At 50.9% G+C, this 26,818-nt stretch overlaps 1 protein-coding gene across 1 annotated transcript; it reads left to right on the forward strand.

The window, feature by feature from the left end:
* The first annotated feature begins 8,732 nt into the window (after positions 1-8,732).
* Positions 8,733-21,604, forward strand: BPIFB6 (BPI fold containing family B member 6). The gene is made up of 15 exons (XM_003411502.2): positions 8,733-8,832; positions 10,174-10,273; positions 11,394-11,498; positions 11,959-12,108; positions 12,287-12,350; positions 12,821-12,881; positions 13,659-13,750; positions 14,579-14,755; positions 16,186-16,239; positions 16,633-16,806; positions 17,562-17,629; positions 19,120-19,165; positions 19,936-19,999; positions 20,860-20,936; positions 21,572-21,604. Exons 1-15 carry the CDS (start codon positions 8,733-8,735, stop codon positions 21,602-21,604), a joined length of 1,365 nt encoding a protein of 454 aa, XP_003411550.2.
* The last annotated feature ends 5,214 nt before the right edge of the window (positions 21,605-26,818 follow it).

The raw sequence follows: 26,818 nt of genomic DNA on the forward strand, positions 1-26,818 counted from the left end.
TCTATTAAACATCTCTTGAGCTGCAACTTCCAGCCAGACCCAGCCAACTCTTTGTGTACGTGAGGTTGGTTCCCTACATGTGGTCCCTGGTCCTGCCTGCTCCTGGAGAAGACATGACCACATCTCTGTTGACCACATCTGTTGATTCTGTCACCTCCTTGACTAGAAGACTTATATTTTGAAAGAAGACTCTGGACAGCAACTCAGATGGACTGAAAGTATGAACACCATGGTGGCACTTTAGGCACTGTGCTCCTGCCTGGTGGCATGCCCCACACTTCTTCCCCTCTACAGGGTTTTGTCCCTTCTTGTTACTAGAACCTCATAAAAGCCCTGCAAGTTCCATTTTACAGATGCAGAAACTGAAGCCCAGCAAGGACAGGAATATGCCTAGGCCCCCAAGCTGGTTGGTGGCAGATCCCAAGGACTGTGGTCTTGCTAGAATCCAGGCATAAGATGCTGTCCAGTTCCCTCTTCCATTCACCAGCATCCCCTCGTGGGGTTTGTTCTTGGGTCACAAACTCAGGTGACAGGGAACTCACCTTTCCAGGCAGCATCTCCATCTTTGGTTTATTCTAGTCATGAGCAAGGTTTTTGTTTAAGGAGAGAGGATCTTCTGCCTGGCCTCAGCTCCTCTGGCCTCAACGAGCATGTCTAGTTCCTGTTCCTTCTGACACCTCTTCAAGCCCAATGGGTTTCACATGTCAAGATGGCCTCGGGAAGACCAAGGGATGCCAACACTGGCAACCCAGAGACGTGTTCCTCTCCCGAAACTAATCTCTTAGCCAGAGATTGTATTCCCTCCTGTTCAGATATACAAGCTTGATGTTTTGTTTATGCTTCCTTTGGGGAGTAAAATGGGCCTGTGTTTCCTCCATCAGTGAGCAAAGCCTTTGGTACAGTGTGATACTAGCCTCTCTCCCTACAAGAGTTACAGGTTCGTCCCTAAGTCTCAGTGTGACTAACTGAGGAACCTGGGCCGAGCGCGGGGACTTGGTGACGGGAAGGAGGTAGGGGCAGTGCTGAAAGAGTGGAAAGGGGCAGACTATAAAACCGAACCTCATGACTTTGCTTAGGACAGCTTGGCATATTTCATTTGGTTGCTTAATTAATTATTTCATTAATCCCACTTTTATTGGGGCATAATATAGGCTCAGCCCAAGGCTAGATGGTTTGGAGCATGGGGAAGACAAAAAATTTAAGACACAGTTCCAGTCCATAGTAATAATAATAACCATAATAACCTAGAAAAAGGTCATGAGCCCAATATATAGTATGCGTTCATCCAGCTGTCAGTCCATTGATCCATCCACTCACCCTCCCATCCCCCCACCTTTGCATCCACCCACCCATGCATGCATCCATCCATCCATGGATGCATCCATCCATCCATCTGTCCATCTGTACTTCCATCTTTTATCCATCCATTCACCCACTCATTCATCCTCTCATCCATACATTCATCCATTTATTCAAACATTTTTTTCCGACCAGCCAGGCTTTGTTTGTACTCAGAAGGTGTCTGGTTCTGTGATACATGCTCTTTCAAGAATAGTGGAACAAAGATACCTGAATCAAGCTTCCCCCCCAGAAGGATGCCCATGGTCTGCTCAAAGAGAGTTGGTCCAATTTCTAAGGAACACCATTCAGTCATTCACTGAGATGCCTGCTGGCTGCTGGCTGCTGGCTGCTGGCTGCTGGCTGCTGGCTGCTGGCTGCTGGCTGCTGGCTGCTGGCTGCTGGCTGCTGGGAGGGACAAATGGGTGTTCAGACTGGGTCCAATCAGAAGATAAAAACCACTCAATAGCTTAAACAGGGGAAGTTTAGTATGAAGAACTATTAACTATGATCAAAGAGTAACTATAAGACATAAGGAAGCTCTGCATGGTATCCTTAGGGCTGAGGGAGAGTACAAAGGAAAGACATGCATACCAGGGCATTGAGACCTTGGTGGAAAGGTGTGGTCAGTCCACCTGGATGGTGGAGAAGTTCCCTGGTTTGGCCAGGACAGAGCTGGACTAGAGCTGCTGAGTAAATAATAGGCCACTCTTTGGAGTGCAGGTGAAGGAGCTGGTGACCTGCAAACAGGTGGCTGGGCACATAGTCTGGGCACAGCAGGGGCAGAAGGCCTTCAGAGCCCACATGCAGGTTGAACATAGGGGTGGGGGGGCTGCGTGCAGGCTGCAAGGGGCACTTGTAGAGGGAGTTGGGTGCTGGGTGAGCAGGAGGTCTTCAGAGTGGATGGGTCAGGAGGGTTGGGGAAAATGCTCTGGTTTGGGTTTACAGAAGGCTGTGGAAAAGCTGTCCCAGGATGAGGCTGCAGGGTTTCAGTATGGCATTCTGTGCCCAGGGCTGGGACAGGCTTCACCCAGTGTTCTCACAACCATACTTCCCACCCTGCCCCATGCTGGAAAGCACAAGAAGCCCATTCGTCTTGCAGTGTCCCGCCAGGGCCCTCTACTGAGAAAGGTTGACATTGTGTTCATTGTGAAGGAGATAGGCTTATGTGAATTCTGCTGTAGAATGCATATGGAACATATATCATAGAACATGTATTGAAGGAGCATGTGGAGCTGAAAGGCTACAGATGTGTAATGGACCCATGTCCTCCCAGGTCTGGCTTCCCTCAGATACCCCAATTAGACACCTTAACCTTGAACATACAAGCTACACATTTCCTTTCTAGGCCTTGCTGCTTGCCCCCTCTGGAATATTTTACCTGAACCTGTATGAGTCAGCATCGGCTCAATGGCAACGGGTCTGGTTTTTTGTTTTTGGTTTTGGTGCCCCTCATCAACCAGCTCAAGGCAGTCTTCCCTGACCAATGGGCTAACACTACCTTTCTCTTTCCAGCTCTCCAAGCCCCTCAGTTTCTTTCTTCCCTTGTGACTCTGATGCCCTGAGATCTCGTACCAAGTTTGCTTGTGTCCATGGCTCCCTCCCCCAAGACCTACTCTGAGCAGCCTCTGATACTCCTCTCTGACACTTCCCAGAGCCCAGCACACAAATGCATAAAACGTAGGTGGTGAGTGAGTTGTGTGCACATGTTTATGCTGGAGCTCAGTCCCAGACTTGCCCTAGCCCTAATCCCCAGCAGCAGGTGGGGGCTGCTGGACTTGTAGTCACCCTTATTGGGTTCCCAGAGGGTCTCCTGCAGAGAAGGGAAGAGAGAACACTGAGCTGCAGAAGTGGCCCTATCTTCGGTGCCTGAGGGGTGGGAGAGGAAAGGAACGGTTAGGAAAGGCTCCCCCAGGAAGGATCCTCAAGCTGGACCTGGAAGGATGGCTGAATTTGGAGCCCTGACAGGGAAGGTATTGTAAGGGGCAAGCCAGGGTGGTCCTGGCACGTGGGGAAAGCGGAGGTCAGAGAGGTGGGCAGGAGTCTGAGCAGGTGTCTTAGTTACCAAGTGCTGCTATAACAGAATACGAGTGGATGGCTTTAACAAAGAGAAATTTATTCTCTCACAGTCTAGGAGGCCAGAAGTCCGAATTCAGAATATCACCTCCAGGGGAAGGCTTTCTCTGTCTGTCGGCTCTGGGGGAAGGTCCTTGTCATCAATCTTTCCCTGGTCTGGGAGCTTCTCAGTGCAGGAACCCTAGGTCCAAAGGATGCGCTCTGCTCCTGGCACTGCTTTCTTGGTGGTATGAGGTCCCCAGGTCTCTCTGCTTGCTTTTCTCCTTTATTTCTCAAAAGAGCTTGACTTAAGACACAACTTAATCTTGTAGATTGAGTCCTCCCTCATTAACATAACTGCCACTAATCCCACCTCATTAACATCACAGAGATAGGATTTACAACACATAGGAAAATCACATCAGATGACAAAACAGTGGACAATCACACAATATTGAGAAGAAGGACTAGCCAAGTTGACACACATTTCTGGGGGGACACAATTCAATCCATAACAGTAGGTGTTCCTTAGAAGGTCTTGACCTGGGCTCTGGAGCCCCTTGGATCCAGATTCAACCCCAACTGTACCATGCGCTTGCTATATAACCTCAGGCAAGTTTCTCCACCTACCTGAGACTCAGTTTCTTCATCTGTAAAATGGAGAAACGTTGAAAAGTACTGACCTCATAGGGTGGTAGTGGTTAGGTGCCTTTGAGTCAATTCCTGACTCATAGTGACCCCATGTGACAGAGCAGAACTGCTCATAGGGTTTTCTTGGCTGCAATCTTTTTGGAAGGAGCCCTGGTGGCACAGTGGTTAAAGCACTTGGCTGCTAACCAAAAGGTTGGCAGTTTGAACCCACCAGCGGATCTGTGGGAGAAAGATGGGACAGTCTGCTTCCGTAAAGATTATAGCCTTTGAAACCAATGGGGCAGTTCTACTCTCTCCTGTAGGATTGCTATGAGTTGGAATCAACTCCACGACAATGACTTGATCTTTATGGGAGTAGATCGCCCTGTCTCTCTCCCACAGACCCACTGGGTGGGTTTGAACCACCCATCTTTCAGTTAGCATCCAAGCACTTAATCATTGTGCCACTAGGGCTCCTTCCTCACAGGGTAGTTGTGAGAATTAAGTGGCCTGGTGCATGGCAAACACTTAGCACACCGCCTGGCACAGGTGAAGCGCATTGGCGTCATGGATTTCCGCACCCCACCCTCCAACGTAAAGAGGATAAAGCAGTTGCCCAGGAGGTTTGAGAGAGTCGCCCAAGACCATACAGCTTACGAGTGCAGAATTGGGATTGGGACCCAGATCTCTGACCCATTCAAGGGGGTTTGTCTCACCCCCTCCCACCCCATGCCCTTCCCACTCTGCACCCAGCCCCCCACACCCAGGATGACCCTGGAGGAGGGCAGGGAGAGCAAAGATACCCAAGCCAGAGGCACACTGGGTCAGATCTGTGGGTGTGAGGAGGATGTGAGGCCTCTCTGTCTGTTGGGGGCGGGCCAGCAGGGATCAAATGATGCTATCTGTAGTGCTGCCTTGGAACTGGCTTCTCCAGCTCAGGCCGGGATCAGGATGGAGACAGGCTGGGCTAACCCAGTCCTGCTCTCGCCCTGGCCCTACCTGGCCTCAGCTACTCTGTGTGATCTCAGGAGGTTCTTGTTCCCGCCTGGCCTCAGTGGCCCCACGTGCACAAAGGGTACAGTAGCTTACTCGATCTTTGAGACCTGTGGGCTCCCTGTGGGGTTGATGAAGAAGCCCCAGACCCCCAGCACCCTCTTCCCCTGGGACTGTCCATCAAAAGTGAAGGCCCTCAAGGCATCCCCAAGCCAAGTCTCTCTGAGGGCTTGTGGAGGGCAGAGCAGAGACTGGGCATCTGAGGCTTGGGCTCTGCACCCCCAGCTCTGGGGCTGGTTCTCCATGTGACCTGGGCTCACCCCTGTCTTCGTTGACTCCCAGGCTTGGACCCTGAGAGAAAGTCCCCTAGCTGGCACTTTCCACCTCCCAGCATCTCCCCCTGAAAGGGCCATCTGAGGATACCCCACTGGGCCATTAGCTCTCCGTGCCCCGCAGTGAGTCTCAGAAGCACACAAGTCCCCATCGGTCCAGCCAAGGTCTCTCAGGCCTTTGCCACTGGCTACCCCCTGTCACCTTTCTGCTGCCTTGCAGAGTTGGCTTCTGTTCCAGCCTCTGGCATCATCTCCAGCATCCTCTGTTCAGAGGGACCTTCGAAGGCTGATGATAAATTGGGCCCCTCCTTCCAACCCATCCCTTTGCTTTGTTGGCCTCCGCCGCCCTTGTCCCCCTCAGAACCGGGTTTGTGGTTGTTGATCTGCTGCATGCCATTTTCCCCTTTAGGCTTCTTCCTCAGGGAAGGCACCCTGGCTGCCTTGTTCACTGCTTCACCCCCAGAACCCTGCCCAGGACTGGCACACAGTAGGTGTTCATTAAATGTTTGTTGAAGGAACGAATGAGTGCCTACTATATGCCCAACACTGTGGGAGGTGCTAAGCCCAGGAAAGGGGAGAGTGTGAGCATGGTGTCGCTCTGGCACTGTGCCCCTTCCCCAGCACCCACCCTCACGTAGCCACCTGGGCTCCCCAACTACCCTTGTCCTCTGTGCTATTTACATTGGAACAGACTGACGTGTCACGTGAGCTTCGGCGCTCCTGTTCTTTAGGCCTCTAGATAATTATCTGGGCCTTATTAAATCCTTAATTATCCAAGCAGCTAATCGGGCTCCCAAATATAAGGGCTTCCTTGTCTCAGGGTTGGGAAACGGGTGACAGTCAGCTTCAGAACGTTCCAGGATCAGCAAGGTAAGGACAGGCCCCACAGACAGTGCCTTATCCAGCCCTGTCATTTTACAGATGAGAAAACTGAAGCCCAGGGAGGGAAGGGAGTTGCTGAGTCACACTGGAAATGGTGGCAGCATGAGGGCTCAGATCCTGACCCCAGCCCCGTGCTCCCCACTTACAGGTAGCCAATGGATGGCGCAACCTTCAGATATTTAACACCTGATCGTGGGACTTAGGACAGATCAAGGAAACAGCAGGCTCAAGGGGTCTCATCGGGCTTCATCCCAGGCCAAAGGGAGACTGGGGGGAGAAACCCCAGATGCTGCTTTGTGAGAGCTCAGAACTGGGCTGAGGCCACCGGGGCTGGGGGCATCTAGGAGCATTTGCCAGGCAGAGAGGGAATGGAAGGGGCTTCAGGTGGAGTAAAAAGTGTGAGCAAAGGCTGGGGGGGGGGGGAGGCAGGAAGAAATACTCATCACAGGGGATGAAATTTGTGTAAGGTCACCTTCAGATTGTGGGGGGTGACGAGTGACTGGGGGTTGAGAGAAGACTTCCTGGTGGAGGAGGCAAGGGCAGAAATTAGGACCGGCGGGATGAGCAGGCTATGGATGGGTGGAGGCAGAGCATTCTAGGAGGGAAGTACCGCTTAGGAACAGCACAATCAAAAGCAAGCCCCCGGCATTAACCATTTGCCCAGAAACACCTGTGCAACCATGTTACCTTGAGCTGCTTCTTGTTCCACAAGGACAAAAAACCCTGCTCTGGGTGACCTTACCACCTGGTACAGTTCTGACCTGTAAGTGGGGAGACTGGGGTGGCACTCAGTCTCTGGGGCTCAGTCTCTCCATCAGTGAGATGGGCTTGGGGCTGGAGGGCACCTTCACCAGCCCCTGCAGCACTGTTGTCCTGGCACAGACCTTGGCTGTCCCTCTGGGATGATTTTCAAAGACAGATGTGTGGGTGCCTGGCACCTGCCATGGCCCATGGGTGTGTAGAGGCAGAGGAAATGCTAGGATTGATGGTTTTCAAGTCCAGGTATTTAAACATTGAAAGGGACGAGAGAGAAATAGATCAAGTTTTGATTGGTGAATATTGAGTTTTGGCTGGAACGTTCTGCCCTGGCTCTTTATCCGCTGTCTCCTTCTCAACCTGTGGGTCTCAGCCTAGAGATCTCCTCCTCAGAGAGGTCTTCCCTGACAACACGTACACCCTGCTTTCACGTTAGCCCGTTCTATTGCTTCCTCTGCTCTTCCTCCAGGCTTATGATTCAAGAGGGGCAGGATGGTCTTGGCCGTGTGAACCTTGTAGCCTGATCTGCTTGGCACAGAGTACCTGAAAAAAAAAAAAAAAAAAAAAAAAGGCCTGTTGCCTTTGAATCAATTCTGACTCGTAGTGACCCTATAGGACAGAGTAGAACTGCCCCATAGGGTTTCCAAGGCTGTTTTCTTTACGTAAGCAGACTGCCACATCTTTTCTCCCACACAGTGGCTGGTGGGTTCGAACTGCTGACCTTTTGGTTAGAAGCTGGGTGTTTAACCACTGTGCTACCAGGGTTCCTTTGGCACATAGTAGGCACTCAATAAGCATGAAATCAATGAATGAATGAATGCAGACCTAGACTCGGGACTGGGGAGGTGGCCCACAGTAGGCATCCATCTCAGTTTGTGCACCAGTGGGGCCCTCAGTGGCCCAGCCATGGCCAGCAAGTGTCCAGCTGGAACTCCCCCTTCTCTGGGCTGACACAGGCCGGCCCCATAGGCTTCTGCTTAATTCATCACCTTTTTAGTCAAAGCTCAAACCTGAAATCAACACTTGGCCTCTGGTTGGGAGAATTTCGGGCCTTGGTAAGTAGGAGAGAGGGATTTCTGGGAGGCCAAGGGTGCGGTGGGGCTGTCCTGGGGACCCTGAAGGGTTTGAGGTGGGAGGCTCTTGTTTGGTTCTGCTTTTAACTGCCTATGTGACCGTGGGTGTCTGCTTCAGTTTCCCTATTGGTAAGGTGATATCTAAAGGAGCTTTAAGGGGCTGCGAGTTGAGATTTCTAGTCCTAATGTGGAAGTGAGGCTGGACTGGAGGAGGTGGGGACACCATTTGTGGGGTGTCAGGGTCAGGAGCAGAGGGTTCCCTTGTTCCCACAGGCAGTGGTAGCTTCCAGAGTCAGAGGGATTGGAATCCGCTCTGCAGCCCTAGCATCATCTGGCAGTCAGTTACACTTGAACCCACAAATAACTACGGTTGAGCCTTCCACAGAGCACATCATGTCCATTCCACAGATGAGGAAACTGAGGTTTACAGAAGGAAGTAACTTGCCTGGGGTGACTCAAAAAGCCCTACATTTAATCTGGATGCTGCTTGACTCCTCTGGAGAAGGCAGTAATAATGTTTGCTGAAATGACTGGATGGAGCCCAAAAGGTTCCTGGACCCCCAAGATCATCCAGGGGCGTGGTTTGCTTTGCTTTGGGGTACAGGAGGTCCCCAGGGGCACCAGGGCCTGGTGGGCCGCACCTAGTTCAGGCCCCTCTGGCACAGGTGGAGCCATGCTGCCGATCCTGTGCTTGGCACTCTGCGGGCTGCTGACAGGCACGCGAGCTGACCCCGGGGCACTGCTGCGGCTGGGTATGGACGTCATGAACCACGGTGAGCTGGCAGGCCAGGTGTGGGGATGGGGGGTGGGCAGTAAACGCTCATGTTTGCACACCCCAAGCATCCTATGAGCCTCAAAATAAACCTAAGAGCAATGTGTTATTATTTTCCCGTTTTACAGTGGGTGAAAACTGAGGCCCAGAGAAGTTGGGGAAGCTTGCCCAAGGTTCTCTCAAAAAGGCAGAAAGAGAGCTGGAAATCCTGCCCCCTTGGGGCCTCTTGTTGGCCCTGATGGAGGGGTTTGGTGACCACAGGTGCTGTGGGGGTAATAAACCTGGGTTCTAATCCCAGCTCTGCCAACAACTTGCTGTGTGACTTCAGGCAAATCACTCATTCTCTCTGTGTTGCTGTTTGCTCATCTGTGAATGTAAAATGTAAAGAAATGTAAAATGGGGTGACCAGTTCTTCCCTGTCAGGACCAAATAAAATGTGAGATGGAAATCGCCTCAGAGGGCCCTTAGTCAAATTTATTTTCCACCCCCAGCATCTTGACCCTAAGTTAAATGGAGTCACGTTCAGAGGCAAAGGGCTAATGACGGTTCTGTCAGTTCAGCCTCTGTCCCCTTTGTGAATTAGTCTGTGACCATACTGGCAGTGTTTCTGGCAGGGTGTCATTTGGAGTTGGGGCCTCCAGGCCTGGGGACTCAGAATCTCTAGGGTTCAGGCCCAGCATCTGCATTTTCACACTCTCCCAGATGCGTCCCCAAATCGCCCAGGTCTGGGAGTGGCAAGCCCACGACATAAAGTTGACACTTTAACTTGGTGTTCCAGGCCTCGCGTTGTGTCCCTGCTAATTTCCCTAATTTCTCTGTCACGTCTTTGCCCACCCTCCTCTAAAAAGCCCTCCTCTAGCCATGCTGAATTGCTCACTCTTCCCTCTCCTCCCCTCCCCGTCCCTGCCTTTGCACCTACTGTCCCCATGCAGAAATGGCCCATTCATCTCTTTGCTACCTGGCGAATTCCTATTACTCCTTCATGGACCAAGACATATGTCACCTCCTCCTGGAAGCCTTCCCTAGGTCTTCTCTTCCTGGCTTGGGACCCTGAAATGGTTCCTACAGCTCCTGTGCTTACTGTATTATGGCTCTTGTCACTTGTTACTGCTGTTGGGGGTGGCTCTGCCTCCCTCGTTAGCCTGGAGGAGGGCCGGATCTGGGCATGGCTCATCTCCAGGTCCCCAGCATCACCCAGTCCAGGGTGGGACACAGTGACTCTGGGGCACGGGGTGGTGGCACCTATAAGTGATCTGGGCCTGGGAGACCTGAGAGATTGGACCAAGCGGGCAGGGAGGCAGTGGGGAGCCCAGCTGAGTATCCCTGTGGGCCCCATTTCCAGAGGTCCAGAGCGCCATGGATGAGAGCCACATCCTGGAGAAGATGGCAGCTGAGGCGGGCAAGAAGCGGCCAGGGATGAAACCCATCAAAGGCATCACTGAGTGAGGGGGGTCTCCGAGGGGTGCAGTTGGGCACAGGGTGGTACGGGGACCTGAGAAAGCCAAGTGAGAGCTGGTATGGGGCTTGGGACTCTTTCTGCCTTGTCACACAGTCTTGCTGAGTGACTTGCTGAGTGACTGCCTCTGCCTGGGCCTCAGCCTCCTCAGCTATCTATTGAGAACAATTTCTGCCCTGCCCATAAGCGGGGTCATTGTGAGGAGGACGTGAGGCTGACAGGTCAATTTCCAACTTCCTGTATGCAGCAGGGACTCACTGAACGGATGTGAAATTGAATAAAAATCCTGAAATGGCAGAGCCAGAAAGGTATCAACAGTCAGCTAATGACAGGAGCAAATCGATTTCATTGCATATGCTATCTGGGATTGATTGGTAGGGGCTGCCTGAGGGATGTCCTGGGGAGAATCCAGGGACACTATGGAATCAACTTAACTCGACAGCAATGGTTCAGGTTTTTTTGTTTTTTTTTTCATCTTGGCTTAGCAGGAAGTAGGACTGTGATCAGTTAGCAATGTCTGCCAAGAGCTCAGGATGGTCAGGTAGAGGTATATGTGCTACATCTCTGCTATCCTGGTGTAGACTCGTGGTTCTCAAGTAGGGGTGACTTTGTCCATGGGGACATTTGGCACATGATTTTTTGATTGCCACAACTTGGCAGGGGGAAACCAGGCCCTATTGGCATCTAGTGGGTAGGAGTCAGGGATGCTGCTGGAAACCCTACAATGCACAGAACAGGCCCATAACAAAGAATTATCTGGCCCAAAATGTCAATAGTGCCACTATTGGGAAACCTTGATCTAGGCAAACCTTCCTATTTTGCCAGTGGGGAAACTGAGGCTCACAGAAGGGAAGGGAGAAGTCCAAGGTCATATAATGTGTTAGCCGTGTGTCCTACCTCACACACAGTAAGTGCTTTCTGTACAAATTAGTTTACGTCCAGCCTTTTGTTTAGGTTTCATCATGACCCTATGACCAGGCTTACCCTGGTGGCACGGGATGAGGGGATTTCTCCAAGGCCTCCCAGCAAGGTGGTGGAGAAGCAGGTCTAGGGTTTGGGTCTCACCTGCCCAGTTCTCATTCCTGTGGATGCCTATCCCCTCCCAGTCTGAAGGTGAAGGATGTCCTGCTGCCTGTCATCACACTGAGCTTCATGCCCGGAGTAGGCATCTCTCAATGTGTGTCCACTGGCATGACCATCACTGGCAAAAGGTGAGTATGGGGCTGGCAACTGGGGGAGGAGGAATGGTCTCTCTGTCTCACTATTTGATGCATATTTATTAAGCACCTACTGTGTGCCACCTGGGTACTGTGGCCTGAGATGATGCAGACTTGGTTTCTCCTTTCATGGACAGTAACAGGCTGAGTGATTGATCTAGAACAAAGGAGGCATTAGGGGTGAGAGAATCAAGACAGCCTCCCAGGAGGTCGTCACAACTAAGCAGAGTTTTGAAGGATGTGTGGGAGTTTGCTAAGGCAAGAAAAGAAGGCAAGAGGGAGGTGAAATTCTGGGTGGGTGATCTTGGGCAGGTCCTGTCCCCTTCTTTGTTGTATCAGGTGGTCCCCCCACCTGTTCCCTCCCAGAGCTGCTGAGATTGTGGACAAAGAGAGGGCAGGGAGACTGCCTTCAGTGATGGAGATGCCCGTGATGCCCACTTGTCCCCTCCTCCAGCTTCATGGGTGGGAACATGGAGATCATCGTGGTCCTGAACATCACAGCCACCAACCGGCTTCTGCGGGATGAGGAGACGGGCCTCCCCATGTTCAAGAGTGAGGGCTGTGAGGTTATCCTGGTTAGCGTGAAGACCAACTTGCCTAGCAAGTAAGAAGCTCTGGGGCTTGCTAAGGCTGGGGAGGAAGGCTGGTTTCGCATTAATACAACCCCCAGCACCCTACTTCCTCAGCCATTGTACTTCCTTAACCTTGTTCCTTCATGTCCTGTTCTTAAATTCCTGACATTCACGTACCTGTTCACTGCATCCTCCTGTGCTTGTGCCTAGCATGCTACCCAAGGTGGTCAACAAGTTCTTGGACAGCACTCTGCACAAAGTTCTCCCTGGCCTGGTGAGTGGCTCAAAGAAAGCCTGTACCCTTCATTCCTGGGGTTGCTTAGACCAGGGCTGGCAAATGCATCTTATCTTGAGTGCTGACTGATTAATTGATAGACTGGTGTGAATGTTTCTAAAGCTGTGGCTGGCTCAGTGTGAGAAGGTGCCATGATCATCTAGTGATGTCTGCCATGAGCATGGGAGGAGAAAATGACAGGCTGAATAGCAGGTCTTTGCAATCCTGCTTAGATTACCATTCCTTGGGGAATGAGTCCCCCTTGGCCCCGACTTTGCAGGCTGCAGTCAGAAGATCTGGGTTAGTCCAGGCTCTGCCATTGACTATCTGTGTGCCTTGGGGCCTTGGTTTTCCCATCAGCCCCTGTTTTGCCAGGGCTCTTGGGACTCCCCATGGAGTACCATTTGGCTATGAGGAGGTTGGTCCTTCAGGCAGGGGCCCTCTTAGCCCGGTGCATTCTCTGCTTCCAGATGTGTCCAGCCATCGACGCGGTCCTTGTATATGTGAACAAGAAGTGGGCCAACCTGAACAGTGAGTGCAGCCCCAGCCATACCGCACCCCAACACAGGGACATCAGGGTGGTTGGACTTTGATGCCGACTTCCCATTCAGGTGCCTGCTCCCAGCCCAGCCTGGGAACTAGAGCAGGTCTGAGGTCATGACATCCATCTCCCCATTGTCCAGATGGGAAGCCTGAGGCCTCGGGGGACTCTGGGGTCCTTGCCTCTCAGCCCTCCACCCAATGTTCCATCCATTCCCCTGGGACTACAGACAGAGCAGCCATTCTGGGCTCGTCTACAAGCCTTGCACCCTGAATAAATCCTGATGAGGGTGATACCTGACTTTCCCTTGCCAAGGGAATCTGCTACTTTCATCATTTTGGGGTCTACAGAATTCTTGGTGTAGGGGAAAGGAAAGCACAATTGCTGGGTGTGTAGAAATTCTGTCATGTCCCCAGCAAGTGTTCTGGGACAAGTCACTTCACTCTTCTGATCCTCAGTTTGTTCATCTATAAAATGGAGCTAATAATCCTGACCTTACTGGTCTATTGTGAGATCTGAACTGTGATAGTCCTTGGGGACCACTCAAGCTCTGTGTCCACAGAATGCTGTGAGGAGGGTGATTTTTCAGGCCAGACACTGTCACCTCCATTGTACAAATGAAGTTACTGAGTATCAGAGATGCTAAACAGGTTGTGTTGGAACACAGAGGGCCAGGTTTCCTGGTGCCCAAGACAGGCTCAGGTGGCCTTCTCTGGACTACTAATGGGGTTGGCACCGTCCTGAGTGGAGCCTTCCTGTTCCCACAGCCCCCATGCCCGTGGGCCAGGTGGGCACCATCAAATACGTCCTGTCATCCACACCGACAACCACAGCCAGTTACATCCAAGTGGACTTGAGTGTAAGCACCTGGACAACTGGGGGCTGTGGTCTTAGGTTCACTGACCTGGGTGGGGGCTGTTTGCACCAGGGTTGGAGGGTGAGGGGGCCTCTCAGGCCCTGGTTGGTCCAGGCCCACCATGAGTGTTTAACCTGCCAGTGGGGCCTTCTCCCCCTCTGCCCTAAACATGAGCCTTGGATTCCCTGAGCTGAGTTTTGGGACTGCTAATTTCATACTCACACCTTCTCCTAGGGCTGTTTGCTCCTCCCAATGAGTGTCTCACCCAGTCACCCCGTCATTGTACAGAAGGGGAATACTGAGGCCCAGGAAAGAGTCAGGACTTGCCTAGGGTTCCACAGTGAGTTGGTGGCAGAGCTGGGCCCTCACTCAGGTCTCCAGAGCCCCAGGTGGTTAGGTGAGACACATCTTCCAGGAATGGGAAGATATATTCTGAGAAGTCACCTCCTTGTGAAGTCTCCGTCCCATGTGGTTCTACCATGCCTTGGCTTGTTTTTTGCTTACCTATTTCTCCTAAGAATAAAACAGAAAACACATTCTGGATAAATGAGGACCCCAAGTAGTCAGAGTCAGATTAACTGAGGTTACCTAAGAAACCCTAGGAGGAACTGCCAGTGGTCTAGTGACTGACTCCCTCATCCTCTCAGGCCTCAGTCTACCCATCTGTACACTGGGAGGGTTGGACCACTGTAGCCTTCTCTGGCTCTAACATTTAATGACTTGATGATTTGGGGCTTGGTTTGAGCCCCATGAATGTGGGGGACTGAGACTCACCCCTAGCCACAGTCCCTCATGGCTAAGTCTGAGTGTTTCCCTCCCACCGTCCCACAGCCTGTGGTACAGCAGAAAGAGGGAAGCACCATCAAGCTTCCTGATGCCAGGGAGGACCTCAAAGTCCCCGAGGGCTATGCTGAAGGATCGTCACAGCTGCTGCTCTCAGCCACCTTCCTCACAGCTGAGCTCACCCTCCTACAGAAGTCTTTTGACGTGAAAATCCGAGACATGAAGGTGAGCTGCCCAGTGGTTCTCCCCTTCCCCCCATCTGCTTCTGTCCCCTGTAATGACAGTCCCAGTCTGGCTTATCTATTCCAAGATTTATCCTGGAGTTGTGGGCTACACCAGGACTGGGAGATGCTAGGACTAATTTGGGTTCCTATCATCAGTTCATCCCACCATTCATTATCCCTCTATCCATGTAACTATCATCTATCCATCCATTCCTCCAACTGTCCAAACAACCAGCTATTTATTCATCAACATATATCTCTCATGCATTGGCCATCCATCTACCTTCTTTTTATCCAGTCATCATCCTCCCATCCACCTATCTCTCTGCCATGTATTCATGCCCTAGGCTATATCTTTCCAGCTATCAGCCATCCAAACCTTTATAGTATCCACACAACACCCAGAACAGAGACTTATACTGTTGAGTCTATGCATGTTCTCTGTCTACCATACAAATATGAGTGTTTAACCAGTCACTGGGGCCTTCACCCTTTCTGTCCTGAACATGAACCCTTGATTCCCTGAGCTGATTTTTGGGACTGCTAATTTCATACTCACACTTCTCCCAAGGCTGTTTGCTTCTCCCAATGAGTGCCTCACCCAATCATACTCTGTCAGGCCCAGGGAAGAGGCAGGATTTGCCTAGGGTTCCTTGGTGTCTTATCTACCTGATAAGATAAAGAAGGGGCTAGGACCTGCTCAAGGTCACACACCTAGAGTTTCTCCTCCCACACATCCTTCAAAATTCTGCTTAGCTGCCACCACCTCCTAGAAGGCTGTCTTGATTCTCTGACCCTTAATGCTTCCTTTGTTCTAGACCAATCACTCATCCATCTACCCACATAACTCTCCATTATTCATTCTCCTACTTATCCAGTCATTTAGCCATCCAACTATTCTCCCAACCATTTAGCATTCCCTCTGTCCATCTTCCCACATACCCATCCACCCACCCATCCCTCACTGGACCATCCATCCATCCTACCATCCCTTCACCTACCATCCATCATCCTCCACACATTCTTTCATCCTCCCATCCATCCATCCATCCGTCCATCAATCCATCATCCATCCATTCACCGACCCACCCACCCACCAACCCATCCATCCATCCATTCATCCATCCATTCTTCCATCCATTTATCACTCCATTTCACTTTCCTCTCCTCCACGCCATCTCCTATCTTTCCACTTATTAATCCAACAACTTTTCCCAGTGTTTGACCATGTGCTAAGGTCTGTGGGCATAGGAATACATAAACCACGGTCTCTGTAACCCAGGAGCTCATTATCTAGTAAAGCAGAGTTGAACATGAGTGATAAGTGTTGTGAAAGCAATTTCAAAGGGTACATCTTATAGAGTTAGGAGAGGTTTATTAGGACGGATCAGGGAAAGCTTCAGTAATCCTAACCTTGATTTTATTTTGTAGATTGGTGAGCTGCCCCCACAAACCACTGAGACGCTGGCCAGCTTCATACCTAAAGTGAGTGCCCCAGCCACCCATGATCACCATGATCTGCCCTGCCCTGCCCTGCTCTGTTCTCCAGCTGAACAGACAAGGGACTTTAGAGGCAGCTTTTCAATGCCACATCTCCCTGGTCAATGTGAGAATATCCTGCTTCTCCATAAAGTACTTTTTGGGTCTAGTCCAGAAATAACAGAAACAGCTCTGCTTTTGCACATTGAACCTTCTATGTCTGATATAGGAAGTCATCTTGTGAGTTTTGTTGCATTTCTTGATAGACACATCCCAGCCTTTGCACATCGTACTTCCTGTGTCCAAGGCAGAAATTGCCTATTTCATGAGAAATTCCTGGTTTCAACTGAAGCCATCAGTCCGATGGCTGGCCTGAGGGAATTTTCCTGGTTTCCGCAGGTGGCTGAGGCATATCCTAAGCCAAAGCCCTTGATGACCCAGATCAAGATCAACAAGCACCCCAAGGTCACCATGAAGACAGGCAAGAGTCTGCTGCACCTCCATGGCACCCTAGAGATGCTGGCTGCTCGGCGGAGGAGCAAGGCTCCTGTGTCTCTCTTCCTCCTGGAAGTCGTGAGTGTGGAAGCTGATCCCCATTTAGTCCCACCCTCATGGACATTCAAGGCTGGATGGAGGGATTTTAGTTGATGGCCAAGTAATGAATTCGAGGGGTTCTTGGTTAATCCCAATCATGTAGCCCTAACCTCTCAGGCACTGTCATTTGATGTCTGTTCCATAGATCTGTCACTGAGCTTTTGAATGGCTTGAAAGACCAACAAACTGAGAGTCAATGGTTTAGTTTTTCCTCCCTCTCCCCCTCACATACATTAGCATCTGTATGGGTAGTAAAGGATTCACTTAGGGAACCATGGAAGCCCAGAGGGGTCCCAAATCCAGTTTGGGGAAATCACAGAGGATTTCCCAGAGGAGGTGATTCCTGAGTTATGTTTTGAAGGATGAGCAGAGTCTGGCCAGGGAAGGGGTTGATGCTGAGGAGGCTGGGGATGCAGAACACTGTAGGTGGAAGTTACAGCATGTGCAAAGGCCTGTGGCTATAACGCAGTGTGTGCAGGAACCTGCAAACAGTGCCAGTTATTTTGGGGGTACTGACCTGGGCCAGGTAAGGAGCTGGGACTGGGGTCATGGGGAGACCGTAGGTTCAGTCTCTGAGACTGGGGTGGGCAGAGAGGAGGACTCACACCAGGGTTCCATCTGACCTCTGCTTTGTTTTGGCAGTGGTGGTGGTGCTGGTGCCAGGGCTTTACCAGCTCTGACTGGGAGACCCACTGCCTTCTCCCTGTCCCTCCCTCCCCCCGCCCCGACCCCAGCACTTCAACCTGAAAATCCAGTACTCAGTGCATGGGGACAGGCTACATATGGCCACCTCTCTGGACAGGTAAGAGCCTGCTGCCCCACGCTAGCATCCCTGTGCCCCTGCATGGGCATTACCACATCCACCCTGCTTCCTGCTCCAGGCTCTCCCCCTGATCCATTCAGCACAGCCCACACTACTAGGCTGCTGTAGTCACTAGGCCTGCCCTAGAACCTTCAACGGCTCCCTGCTGTCTACATGATCTTTTCTCAAATCTTAGTCTGGCATGCAAGTCCTTCTCAAATTCTTCCACCTCCACTCTCACTATTCCACTAGGCTTTTGCACAGTGAATCTGCCTGTGGGCCCCATATCCCTTTGTCCATCAATGGACCTTTGCCCATGCTGTCCAAATGCCACCTGTCAGTCAGGGCCCAGCTTAAATGGTACCTCTTCCAGGAAGCCTTTTCTTATACTAGTATCAGCTAACATTTATGGAGCTTATTTATATGCCAAGCATTGTACATTATATTCATTATCCCACTTCATCCTTGCCCTCTGTAAGGAGGGTGCTATTAACATCCTAGCTTTACATTCAGCTGCTCATTAATTCTTGCTTTTGCTTAAATCTTTGATCTGACTTGTATCAGGCCACAATTCTTTCATTTGCAAAAAATATAATTCCAACTTCGATATGGTTAAGCCCAAAAGGAAATCATTTGCCTCATATAATCGAAAACTCTAAGAGTAGGTCTGTGCAGCTTCAGGCATGGCTGGATCTAGGCACACAAACAAAGATCTCAAAAATCTGTCTCCCTGTTCCCCTTTCCTCTGCTGTCCACTTTGTTAGCTGAATTCTTAGGCAGTCTCTATATGGTGACAAAGTGACTCCAGTGATGAGAGGCCTCTTGTCCAATGATTCTAACAAAATTACCAAGACTGTTTCTCATTGGTATAGCTTGAATCACAGGGCCAACTCTAAGCTAATCACCATAACTGGGAGATGTAATGTTCTGGTTGGCCAAGCCTGGGTCATGTGCTCATCCTGGGGTCTCTGGGTTCAGACTCACCTGAATGTCTTGGAATGAGAGCAGAAAATGGAAGGTCTGTTACGGGATTAGAAAATAAATTTGGGATAGTAGAGTCACCAAATAACCATTGTCATGTGGCCTGTTCTGGTGCCAACATGTACTAGTGCCTATCAGAGGCTATGCAGGGGAGGGGGCAAGGTGAGGGGGCCCCAACTCTGCTGCCTGCAAGGATCTGGGACTACCAGTTGGGCTGCCAACCTCTGCACACCTGGCCTCAGGCAGGAGCAGCAGACATGGCTAGGAGTCCCAGAGGGAGAGTCAGGACAAGAGGAGGTACAGGAGATACGTGGGAAACAGAACAGGCTATAAGGAAAGGTGGTGAGTGCCCCAACAGAGGCCGCATGCAAGCAGAGGCTTACGAGCACCTGGTCTGGAGGCTGTAGAGGAGACTTCTGAATCAGGGAGAGGTTAGAGTGCTTGGAACTCCCTTGGGCCCTGGCTCTGACCACCCTTTTCCCCTCTTTCTCATGCTCTGCCCTCCACAGATTACTGAGCCTGACCCGGAAGTCCTCAAAGATGGGCTCATTCAAGGTAAGTGTCCCAAGTGTTCTGCCTGACCTGGCTTGAGGGCAAGACTGGGCCTATTCTACCCTGGGGCTGCAGTGAAGGGGTCCCAAACTGGACACAGGGTGAATAGAGCAAGGTCACTGTGGACCTCAGGACTCTGCTTTCTTTGTGACCTCGGGAAAATCCCTTGGCCTCTCTGAATCTCTGTTTCATTTTCTAGATAGAATCTGGATTGATTTTAAAAACATTGCCATGGGCAGTGGGCTTGTTGGCCTTGTTGGCCAAGCTGTTATTTTTATTAATCTCTGTGGCCTCAGAGCCCAACACAGACCCAGTAGGTGCCAACGACAGCAGCAGTAGCACTTAATAGTTTTTACTCTGTGCTACTGCTTCACACAATCTCATTTAATCCTCATGGAAGCCCTGTAAGTAGGTGCTATTATATTCCACTTCCACAGTTGGGGAAATTGAGGTACAGAGAGGTGGTGAACGAATGAAACTACAGAGTTTTCTGTTGGAGCAGGAGTGGGTTCCACATAGCCCTATAACTCCTGAATTCCCCCATCCCTGCACCGTGACCCAAAGTCCCAGGTGTCACCTGAACAGGGACAAAGCAGTGGTGAAGAGCACAGGCCTGTAGGTGAATGGAGCCAGGGCTAAGGCCCAGTGTTGACGGTGGCTGGACAAATTACTTGATGTCTCTAACTCACAAGCCACTCTGTGGAAGAAAAACGTGGCAGTCAGACTATATGAATTGAATGGTAGGACATGGAATTTTCTCTCTCTCTCCCCAGGAGCAGGAGCTGACTGGTTTCATCACCAATTATCTCCAAGAGGCCTACATCCCAGTCGTCAATGGTGAGGGCTCCAATAGGCTTTGCTTTTGCTGGTGCCAAGAAGCACTATCAGCAGGAAGGGATGCCACCTGGGTGGTCTCAAAGCCACATCACGAGTTCTGGGCTAACACTGCTGAATCTCTGAGGTCAATGCAGTCTTATTGTCTTAAAGTCCCCTCCCACTCTTTGGACTCTGATCTTGACCCCAGACCATGAGCAAACCAAAAAACCCATTGCCATCGAGTCGATTCCGACTCATAGCGACCATATAGGACAGAGTAGGACCGCCCCATAGGGGTTCTAAGGAGCGCCTGGTGGATTCAAACTGCCAACCTTGTGGTTGACAGTGGAACTCTTAACCACTACACCACCAGGGTTTCCAATCAGGGACGGATTATTCAATAGGCAAGGTAAGCATGGTGCTTACCTTGCTTACCAGATCAACTGTAGTGAACAATTTCACATTTTTTCACCGTAGCAAGTATTCTGCTTCTAGGTATGGCTGGCATTTGTCTCTCCCCCAATCCCACAGCACCTTTCTACAGAATCAAAGCTTCTTTTCAAATTTACAATCCCTGACAGGGATGGAAGAGCCAGTAAGCAAGGTAATCACTGGCTTACTTGTGCTTACTTACTGATCTGTAGTGAACAATCTCACGTTTTTCACCACAAATGTGTGAATTCTGTCCCTGAAGTCAGGTCTTGACCCAGAACTGGGTTGGTAAACACATGGTGATTCAGGCTTGTACTGTCTCTGCCTGTGCAGCCAGCAGACATCATAAATCAACCAATGCACTATTTCCCACTACTCTGCGCCAGGCAGCCACTCCTTAATCAATTGCAGAGCAGGCTGGCTGAGATGCCGCTTACTGTATTTCTCAGATGTGCTCCAGGTCGGGCTCCCGCTCCCGGACTTTCTGGGCATGAATTACAACCGGGCTGAACTGGACATAGTGGAGGTGAGGTGGGACGGAGGGCATATCAATCGACACTTTCGACCAATGGCAAGAGCCCCTCACAAACTTGAAGGGAGGGTTGGGGAGCGGAGAGGCCATCAGTATAATCCTGCTAGTCTGAAGAGCAAGACCTTGTCCCTCAAAACCTGGGTCCACCCTGGCCAGGGGCTCCCCAGGAGGAGACTTAAGCTCTGCTACTCTCTTGTTTGCAACCTTGGGCAAATTACTTCACCTCTTTACGCCTTCGCTCTTCTGTGCATAAAACAGTGATGAAAATTTAGGTACTGGCCCCATAGGGCTGTCCTGATGACTCATTGAGATAATTCACCTAACGGTATACAGTAAGTGCTCAATAGATGTTAGCTTTTCACTGCATGTCAAGCACTGCCCTTGGAGTGTTAAATGAGCATTTCTTCATTCTATCTCTCCACTCGGGGAGGTAGGGGTGTGTGAGAAAACTGAGGCACAGAGAGGTGAGGGGACCTCCCCCGGGTCACAAGGCGAGTCTAGTCCAGCCTCCACCCTTCAATACCACACTGGTTTCCATTTCCTGGCAACAGGCCCCACTCCATCCCATCCCCACGCCTGGGTGGTTCTGTCATTGCCCCTCGCCCACACTGGCCCTTTGCCTCCTCCAGAATGCTCTGGTGCTGAATTTGAAGTTGGAATGATCGTGGCAGAACTCACACACCAGCTGCCGCCAAACTGCCAGCTGACCATGCCCCACGGATTGGCCCCTTGATTGGAGCTGGGTGGGCCTGGCCCGCTATTGCCGGTGGCTGCTTCGTTTGCTGAAGAGTGAGTGGGACTGGCCTGGGTTGGGGCCTTGGCAATAAACAGGACAAAGGCCCTTACGAACGAACACCTGGTGCTTCAGCCTCTTTATTTATGGCAAATGAACGTGTGGATTTTCTTCCCCTTCAGTGGGTTTTTCTAAGACCATTCAGGGTCTGGAGGGTAGCCGGTCACAGCTTTGGGGGTGGCTTGAGCACATACTGAGCACCTCCTGAATACCACACTCAGAGTCTTGCCTGGATCATCGCATTTAATCCACCCAATGACCCTATGGGGAGAGGGCAGCACCCCCAATTTATTAGGTCAGGAAATTGAGGCACAGGAAGGTTAGCTCCCTTGCCAAGGTCACATAGTTTAGCAAGTGGCAAATCTCTTCCCACCCACCTTAGCTGGCTCCAACGTGCCACCCAAACTTGGTAACCTGGGGATGGTCCTATTCACAGGGAGCCTGTGGAGTGCCTGGGGCACCCCAGGAGCTCCGGCTGGGTTGCCTCCTTTAGTCCTCATAATAGGTGAGGCAGGTAGGGACTGTCCCTGTTTCACAGATGAGAAGATTAAGGCTCAGAGCGGTGGAGTTACTGGCCTGAGCCCACCTCACAAGCCCAAGGACAGAGCTGGGCTTGGAATTTGGGCTCCAGAGCCTGCCTGCCTGGATTCAAATTCTGGCTGTGCCTCTTCGCTGCTGTGTGCCCTGGGCAAGGCACTTCACCTCTCTGAGCCTCAGTTTCCTCATCGCTAAGATAGGAATGATAGCAGTACCAACCTCAGCAAGTTATTGTGGGGAGTCAGCTGGCCCAGTCACAGCAGTGTTTACCACAGCACCTGGCACACATGTGCTCAATAAGTGTTAGCTATGGTGGATTTCTGAGGCCAATGAGATGTGAACAGGGCTTCCGTGTTGGAGTATGTCATGGATTGAATTATGTCCCCCCCAAAATCTGTGTACCAACTTGCTTAGGCCATGTGTGGTTGTGCTCCATTTTGTGATTGTAATTTTATGTTAAAAGGATTAGGGTGGGATTGTAACACCACCCTTACTCAGGTCACCCCCCTTATCCAAAGTAAAGGGAGTTTCCCTGGGGTGTGGCCTGCACCACCTTTTATCTCTCAAGAGTTAAAAAGAAAGGGAAGCAAGCAGAGAGTTGGGGACCTCATACCACCAAGAAAGCAGCACAAGGAGCAGAGTGCGTCCTTTGGACATGGGGTCCCTGAGCCTGAGAAGCTCCTCGACCGTGGGAGGATTGAGGACAAGGAACTTCCTTCACAGCCGACAGACAGAGACAGACTTCTCCTGGAGCTGACACTTTGAATTTGGATTTTTAGCTTACTTTACTGTGAGGAAATAAATTTCTCTTTGTTAAAGCCGTCCACTTCTGGTATTTCTGTTATGGCAGCACTAGATGACCAACACAGAGTGTGAGAGGGAACTACGTGGCCGTGTGCCAGTGTGTATGTCCATGAGCTTGTTCCAGTATCAAAATGGCCCAGGGATCAGGGTGACCTGCCATGGGGCTTGCATCTCCAGGTGTGCAGGTTTGCATGTGGTGTGTGAAGAGGCCTCTGGGTGTCTGCCGTGTCTGTGTGACTCCTGTCCACTTGTTCGTGGTCCATGTCCAAGGGTGTCTCCAGGTCTCAGAGAGGACATCCATGTGAGAATCAGCTCCTTGACATTCGTCATATCTTCCCCATCACTTCCCCTAGGACTTATACTGATATCATTCTTTATATCGACTCATTTGAAAAATAAATGTGTTATAAATGGACCCTGATAATCAATGTTATTTACTAGAGTATTAAAACAAAACCTATAACTAAAACAAATGTATGTCAAGGTGCCTCCTATGATCAGTTGGTGCTCCAGCCCTGAAAGCTATTGGGGTGGTGGCCACGTGTCCGTGTGTCTGTGTGTTGGTGTGTGCATCTGTCAGTACACCTGTGTCTCCATGGGGGATGTCTTTGTACATGGGGGATCTGGCAGGTCTCTTCGTGTAGGTGGGTCTGTATCTGGACACGCACACGTTTCTGTGGGTGGCATTGTGGCAAGGAGCCCAGCTCTCCTAGAACCTGGGGGGCCCTGGCATGTTGGCCTTATCCCAGCCTGGCCTAGGCCCATGCCACAGAAGAGGGAGGGCCCTTCCTCTCCTTTGCCTGGATGCCAAGGCCATCCCCTTGTCCCTTACTGTTGGCCCTAATCCCGTCACACATCATCTTCCTAGGCTCTGGGACAATGGCAGCTTTGACACAGGTTTGGCGCCTGGGTAATCCACGGATGGCTGGCGCCTGACCCTGGGCATGCCAGAGATGCCCCCTTCCTGCCCCCACCCTTGGATGCTCACACAGCAGCACCCCCCAGGCCCAGTGTGCAGATGGGGAAACCAAGGCACAGCTGTTTGCATCAGAAGGCCTGGGGCACACCGGGTGACCTCATACAAGTCAGGGCTCCTCTCTGAATCTCATCTGTACCATGGGAGACGGGCTGGGTACTCTGACCTCCAATCTGATTCCTTGAATGGTCAGTTACTATGAATTTACCTTCAGCTAAATGGCCAATGGCTAATGGGGGGTAGGCTGGCATGGGGAGCCCCGCACTGTGACCCCACCCCCTGGGAAGGCAACAGTGAAGATTCTGTTCCACTGTGTCCCTGTGGGCACTGCTCACCTTCAAGACTCCCACAATTCTAGATGAGGAAGCAGAGGCTCAGAGAGATGGAGTAGCCGGTCCAAGGCCACACAGCATGTACGGTTCAGATGGCAAATGTTAGAGTCAGCCACTTCCCCTTGCTGAGTCTGGGCCCTTAGAATGTAAGATGGGAAAATAATAGTATTGACCTCACCGGCTTGTTGTGATGGCTAGACGGATTATCACATGCTAGGTGTCCCCCTATGGGGCAGTTCTACTATGTCCTATAGGGTCGCTGTGAGTCGGAATCGACTCGACAGCACTGGGTTTGGGTTTTTTTGGTTTAGGTGTCCCCCACACAGTACGTGTTCAATAAATACTTGGTGTTAGCTTTACTTTCTCATCTCTCAAACAAATGTCTTAAAAACGTTGGCAGTACCAGGTGCTGGTGAGCATGAGGATTAGCGGTAACACTCACGTACTGCCGGGGGGAGTGCCCAGTGGCTCAGCCACTTTGGGGAATTGGCGCAGTGTCCAGCAGAGCTAAACACATGCATAGGCTACTGCGATCCAGCAGTTCCACTCCTAGCTTTTTACCCAAGAGAAATGAAAAATAAAAACATGTTCACAAACAGACTGGGCAAGAACATTCATAGCAGCTTCATTCGTAACAGCCTACAACTGGAAACAGCCCAGCCGTCTCTACACAGGAGGATGGAAGCAAGCTGGGTTCATCACATAATGGGGTAGTACGGCAAAGAAAAAGAATAAACCATTGCGTCACATACAACATGGGTGAATAGGAGCCTGGGTGACCCGAATGGTTAAGCACTTGACTGCTAACTGAAAGATGGGTAGTTCAAATCCACCCAGCCACTCGGTGGGGAAAGACCTGGCAATCTGCTTCCCTAAAGATTATAGCCAAGAAAACCCTATTGGTAGGTCTACCCTGTCTGTCACGGGGGGTTGCTATAAATAGGGATTGACTTGACGGCCCCTAACAACAATAACAATGTGTGAAAGAGGGGCAGTGGTGGTTCCGTGGTAGATTTTTCGACTTCCATGGGGGAGACCAAGGCTCAATTCCCAGCCAATGTACCCCACGCACAGCTACCACCCATCTGTCAGGGGAGGCTTGCTTACTGCTATAGGTTGAACAGGTTTCAGTGCAGCTTCCAGACTAAGACTAGGAAGAAAGGCCTGGCAATCTACTTCTGAAAAGTCAACCAATGAAAACCCTATGGCTCACAATGGTCTGATCTTGTTGTGCATGGGGTCACCGTGAGTTGGGGACCAACAACAATGTGTGAAAGAAGACACACTCAAAAGAGCACACTCTGTGTGAGTCTATTTTTGTGAACCTCAAGATCATACTGACCTCATTCACTATGTTAGAGGTCAGACAGTGGTTACCTTGGGGAGAGTGACTTTGAGGGAACACATGGGGGGGCCTCTGAAGTGCTCAATTTATAAAAATTCATTTGAGCTGTGCCCTTTTCTGTACGCATTTTATATAATAAAATTTTAAAATTAAAAAAAAAACTTTATTTATAAAAAAAGGAGTGGTTTGATTGAGTGACCCTCGGGATGAACATTATAGGGTTAGGGGTTTGGCGGTTATTGGGGTGAATGAGGCAAATGCCCCTTGTCCCCCCCCATACACTCGCCATCTTTACCACTGTCCAGCCAGGCCTCTTGGAAAGGAAGAAACTGTTACCTAGTTTCTTGCCCACCTCATCTCCCTGCTTTCTTCCAGACCCCACACAGGAGATGGACCCACAAACAAACACACAGACACACAGCTACTGCCCAGTATGTCGAAGACTCTGAGAGAGGGAATCCCAGGGGGCTGTGGGGGGCTGAGGTAGGGCCTCACCCAGTCTGGGGGACAGGGAAGGCTTCCTGGAGGAGGTGATACCTAAGCCAGTACTTGCAGAAGACTCGTAAGTAGAAACCATAGTCCTTATAGTAAACTGTGGGGTCCCTCACCTTGGCCCCATCTCTCCCACTGCCCCTTGCCCTCCCGCCTCCAGCCACACTGGCCTTTCTGCTGTTCCTGAAACACCCCACCTTAGGGCCATTGTAGTTGGGACTCCCTCTGCCTGGAAGGCTTTTTTCCAGACATCCACCTGACTCTGTCCCTTGCATCATCTAGGCCAACAGCGCCCCTGCTCAAATATGAGGCCCCCCCGACCACCATATTGAAAGCTGCACCCACCCCCACAGCCCTCCCCTGCTTTCCTTTCTCGTCAGCTCTGACTCACTGTACAATGCCCTGTTTGTTCCCTCTGGAGCTGCGCTGTCCAATATGGCCACCCGTTGCCACGTGAGGCTATTGAGCTTGGAATGTGGCAAGTTCAAACGAAGGTGTTGTGTGTGGATTTGGAAGACTTGGTATGAGAAAAAGGATGTAAGTTAGCTCGTCAAAATTTTATAGTGATTACATGCTAAATGATAATATTTTGGATAT

The sequence above is a fragment of the Loxodonta africana genome, chromosome 24 (genome assembly GCF_030014295.1).
Source record: "Loxodonta africana isolate mLoxAfr1 chromosome 24, mLoxAfr1.hap2, whole genome shotgun sequence".
NCBI classification, from domain to species: domain Eukaryota; kingdom Metazoa; phylum Chordata; class Mammalia; order Proboscidea; family Elephantidae; genus Loxodonta; species Loxodonta africana.

What these genes read in the sequence shown, in the direction of transcription:
- BPIFB6 (XM_003411502.2), top strand. Translation starts at nt 8,733, where the DNA reads ATGCTGCCGATCCTGTGCTTGGCACTCTGCGGGCTGCTGACAGGCACG. An exon ending in ACAAAGTTCTCCCTGGCCTG is followed by an intron (nt 12,351 to 12,820) that starts GTGAGTGGCTCA and finishes CTCTGCTTCCAG; the next exon opens with ATGTGTCCAGCCATCGACGC. An exon ending in CAAAGATGGGCTCATTCAAG is followed by an intron (nt 19,166 to 19,935) that starts GTAAGTGTCCCA and finishes CTCTCTCCCCAG; the next exon opens with GAGCAGGAGCTGACTGGTTT.